We start from the raw sequence: 3,406 nt of genomic DNA on the forward strand, positions 1-3,406 counted from the left end.
GTGGGGAACGGGGGCCAGGGGGTGTGGGACCCCCCAAAGAGCCCCTGAAGGGCTCTGAGGTGGGGCAGCGTGCAGCGGGATGGGGCAGGAGAGCTGGGATGGGATGGGATTTACGGGATGGGATTTGTGGGGTGGGATGGGATCCATAGCAGGGAATAGGATGGGATGGGATCCATATCAGGGAATAGGATGAGATGGGGTTTATGGGATGGGATTTGTGGGGTGGGATGGGATCCATAGCAGGGAATGGGATGAGATTTATGGGATTTGTGGGATGGGATGGGATGGGATCCATAGCAGGGAATAGGATGGGATGGGATTTATGAGATGGGATTTGTGTGATGGGATGGGATCCATACCAAGGAATGGGATGGGATGGGATTTATGGGATGGGATTTGTGGGATAGGATGGGATCCATAGCAGGGAATGGGATGGACTGGGATGTAGCAGAAAGGGACAGGAGGACTGGGACAGGAAGGTCTGGATACAGTGGGAAGGGGTGGGAGGGTTGGGATCAGTTGGGATGGGACAGGAGGGTCAGGATGGGACAGGAGGGTTGGGGTAGAACAGGATGGGGCAGGAGGATCAGGATCCAGCAGGATGCTGGGATCAGCCTCACCCTCTGGGGCTCCAGCAGGCTCAGGGGCATGTTCCCCCCACTGAAGATCTCCCAGAGGGTGGCTCCAAAGCCCCACTTGTCAGCTGGCAGTGCCAGGCTCCCGGGGTTGCTGACACACTCGGGGGCCACCCATGGGATCCTCTCCACCAGCACTGTGGGGTGCCCAGCCCTGCTCAGCACCCACTGTGGGGTGCCCAGCACCTCCAGGACCCCCCCTCAGACCAGGAGGGTGACACTGACCCCAGGGTGGGTGAGTTTGATGAAGGGGATTCACAGCCCACAGCCACGACCTGGCTGGGAGGATGAGCACAGGACCCCAAACCCAGAACTGTGACCCCAAACCCAGAACCAGGACCCCGAACCCAGACCTGGGATCCAGAGCCCACAGCCAGGATTCCCCATGGAGGATGAACACAGAACCCCAGACCCAAAGCCAGAACCCCAAGGCCAGCACCCCCAGGACCCCCTGGGACCCCCTGACTCACTGTCCCGGGCCAGGACGGTGACGCTGACCCCGGGGTCGTTGAGTTTGATGAAGGGGGGGCTCCCCCCGGCCGTGTCCCCCTCCCGTGCCAGCAGCACTTTCTTGGCAGAGACGTTCCCATGTGGGATCTTCTTGTCCTCCTGGATGGGGGGAAGAGGGGTCGGGACCCTCAGGGTGGTCCCACACACTGGGGTGGGCTGGGGGGAGCAGAAGGGATGGGTGGGAGCTGTGGGATGGGGATCCATGGGATCTGTGGGATGGGGATCCATGGGATCCATGGGATATGGGGATCCATGGGATCTGTGGGATGGGGATCAATGGGATTCATTGGATGTGGGGGTGTGGGAGTTACAGGATGAAGACACATGGGATCCATGGGATGTGGGGTCTGTGGGGTCTGGATGGATTGGGGGCTATGGGATGGCAATCTATGGGATCCATTGGATGTGGGGTGTGGGGCCTGTGGGATGGGGATCTATGGGATCCACCTGGGATGTGGGGGTATGGGGGCTGTGGGATCCACCTGGGATCCAGAGCCCACAGCCAGGATTCCCTGTGGAGGACGAACACAGGACCCCAAACCCAAAGCCAGAACCCCAAACCCAGAACCAGGACCCCAAACCCAGACCTGGGATGCAGAGCCCACAGCCAGGATTCCCCATGGAGGATGAACCCAGGACCCCAAACCCAGACCTGGGATGCAGAGCCCACAGCCAGGATTCCCCATGGAGGATGAACCCAGGACCCCAAACCCAGACCTGGGATGCAGAGCCCACAGCCAGGATTCCCTGTGGAGGACGAACACAGGACCCCAAACCCAAAGCCAGAACCCCAAATCCAGCCCCCCAGGACCCCCTGGGACCCCCTCCCACCGCTGTGGGCTCACCAGGTAGTTGAGAGCATAGGCCAACTGCTTGGCCACCGTGAGCTTCCATCCGGTGGTCACCGTGCCCCGGTTCTTTTGCAGGTACAGGTCCAGGGGCCCGTGCCGGACGTGCTCCTGCACCATCACACCTGGGGGCACCCGAGGGGGGTCAGGGGGGTGCCCACGCCGCGCCCAGGGGTGCCCGGGTGGCACCGTGGCCACCACCCCGCCGGACACTCACTGTCCTTGCCGAGGCTGACGCCGTGCAGCAGCACCAGGTGTTTGTGGGAGAGCTGGCTCATGGTGCTGGCGGCCTCCAGGAAGGACTGGCACAGGGACAGAGGGTTCAGGGCGGGCCTCAGGGACCCCTGGGTGACACCGTGCAGGTGGCAGTGCCACCCCTCACCTCCAGGCAGTTGCGGTGGCTGCTGTCCATGACCTTGAGCACCACCGGGGTCTGCCGGGCTCCGTCCTCCTCGTCCTGGTCCTGTTTGATGCCTTTGTAGATCTGGGTGAAGGAGCCCTGGCCCAGGCTCTCGCCCTGGGGCACACGGGGACATTGCCAGGGGGTTGCTGCCCCTCTGTGCCACCCCCCTTAGCCCTGCCCTGCCCCGTACCCATGTCAGGCTCTGGGGGTCGATCTTGTGGAACATCATCTGCTGGAGGCTGTGGCGCCGGGACACGGGAGGGGACCCGGGGGGACAGGGGACCCCGCTGCGGATGATCAGCAGGTTGGACTTCTCTGGGGGGCAGAGAGGGCGTGAGGGGGGGCTTGGGCAGGGGGCCCCACCTGGGGGCCTCACACAGCCACCCTGTGATGTCACAGCCTGCTCTGTGACGTCACAGCTCCTATGTGACATCACAGCAGCTCTGTGATGTCACATACCACTCTCTGACATCACAGCCTGCTCTGTGACATCACAGCCCCTCAGTGACATCACAGCCACTCTGTGACATCACAGCCCGCTCTGTCATGCCCCCCTGGTGTCACCTTTGGCCCGGGGGGGACAGGCCACCTCCAGGCGCATGGGTGCCCCCTCGGCCTGCAGCCTGCGGTGCCCGTAGGTGCCCAGCAGCTCCCGCAGGCTGCAGAACCTCCGCGCCACCCCCGACAGCCACCAGTGCCCGTCCTCGTCCCGGCGGATCCGGCAGCGTTTGTAATCCCGGCCGGAGCGGGTCTGGGGGGGAAACACCGGGGTCAGCACCAGGGAGACCCCCCCAAACCCCTTCTGCCCCAAAGGGACACCGCGAGTGGCACCGTCCTCGTGTCACCGCCCTGCAGGTGCCAGGGCTGTGCTGTCCTCCTGGTGCCATGGTCATGACCCCCGCCAAGCCCCCCTGCCCGGTGTGCCGGGGGTCTCCTGGGCGTCTCACCTGCACGCACACGGTCAGCAGGTAACTGTCAAAGTCCTGGGGGCTGCGGCGCAGCAGGAACAG

At 63.7% G+C, this 3,406-nt stretch overlaps 1 protein-coding gene across 1 annotated transcript in view; it reads right to left on the reverse strand.

The window, feature by feature from the left end:
* JAK3 (Janus kinase 3) overlaps nucleotides 1–3,406 on the reverse strand; it is a gene marked incomplete at its 5' end in the record, with an annotated part of 11,221 nt that overhangs the window by 3,538 nt on the left and 4,277 nt on the right. The window contains 9 exons of the mRNA XM_031063280.1: nucleotides 439–466; nucleotides 532–772; nucleotides 1,106–1,244; nucleotides 1,991–2,118; nucleotides 2,211–2,295; nucleotides 2,376–2,510; nucleotides 2,587–2,711; nucleotides 2,961–3,147; nucleotides 3,344–3,386. Coding sequence (XP_030919140.1) covers nucleotides 439–466; nucleotides 532–772; nucleotides 1,106–1,244; nucleotides 1,991–2,118; nucleotides 2,211–2,295; nucleotides 2,376–2,510; nucleotides 2,587–2,711; nucleotides 2,961–3,147; nucleotides 3,344–3,386 — 1,111 coding nt within the window. The remainder of the gene's footprint in view (nucleotides 1–438; nucleotides 467–531; nucleotides 773–1,105; nucleotides 1,245–1,990; nucleotides 2,119–2,210; nucleotides 2,296–2,375; nucleotides 2,511–2,586; nucleotides 2,712–2,960; nucleotides 3,148–3,343; nucleotides 3,387–3,406) is intronic.

The sequence above is a fragment of the Geospiza fortis genome, unplaced genomic scaffold, assembly GCF_000277835.1.
Source record: "Geospiza fortis unplaced genomic scaffold, GeoFor_1.0 scaffold241, whole genome shotgun sequence".
Lineage (NCBI taxonomy): Eukaryota > Metazoa > Chordata > Aves > Passeriformes > Thraupidae > Geospiza > Geospiza fortis.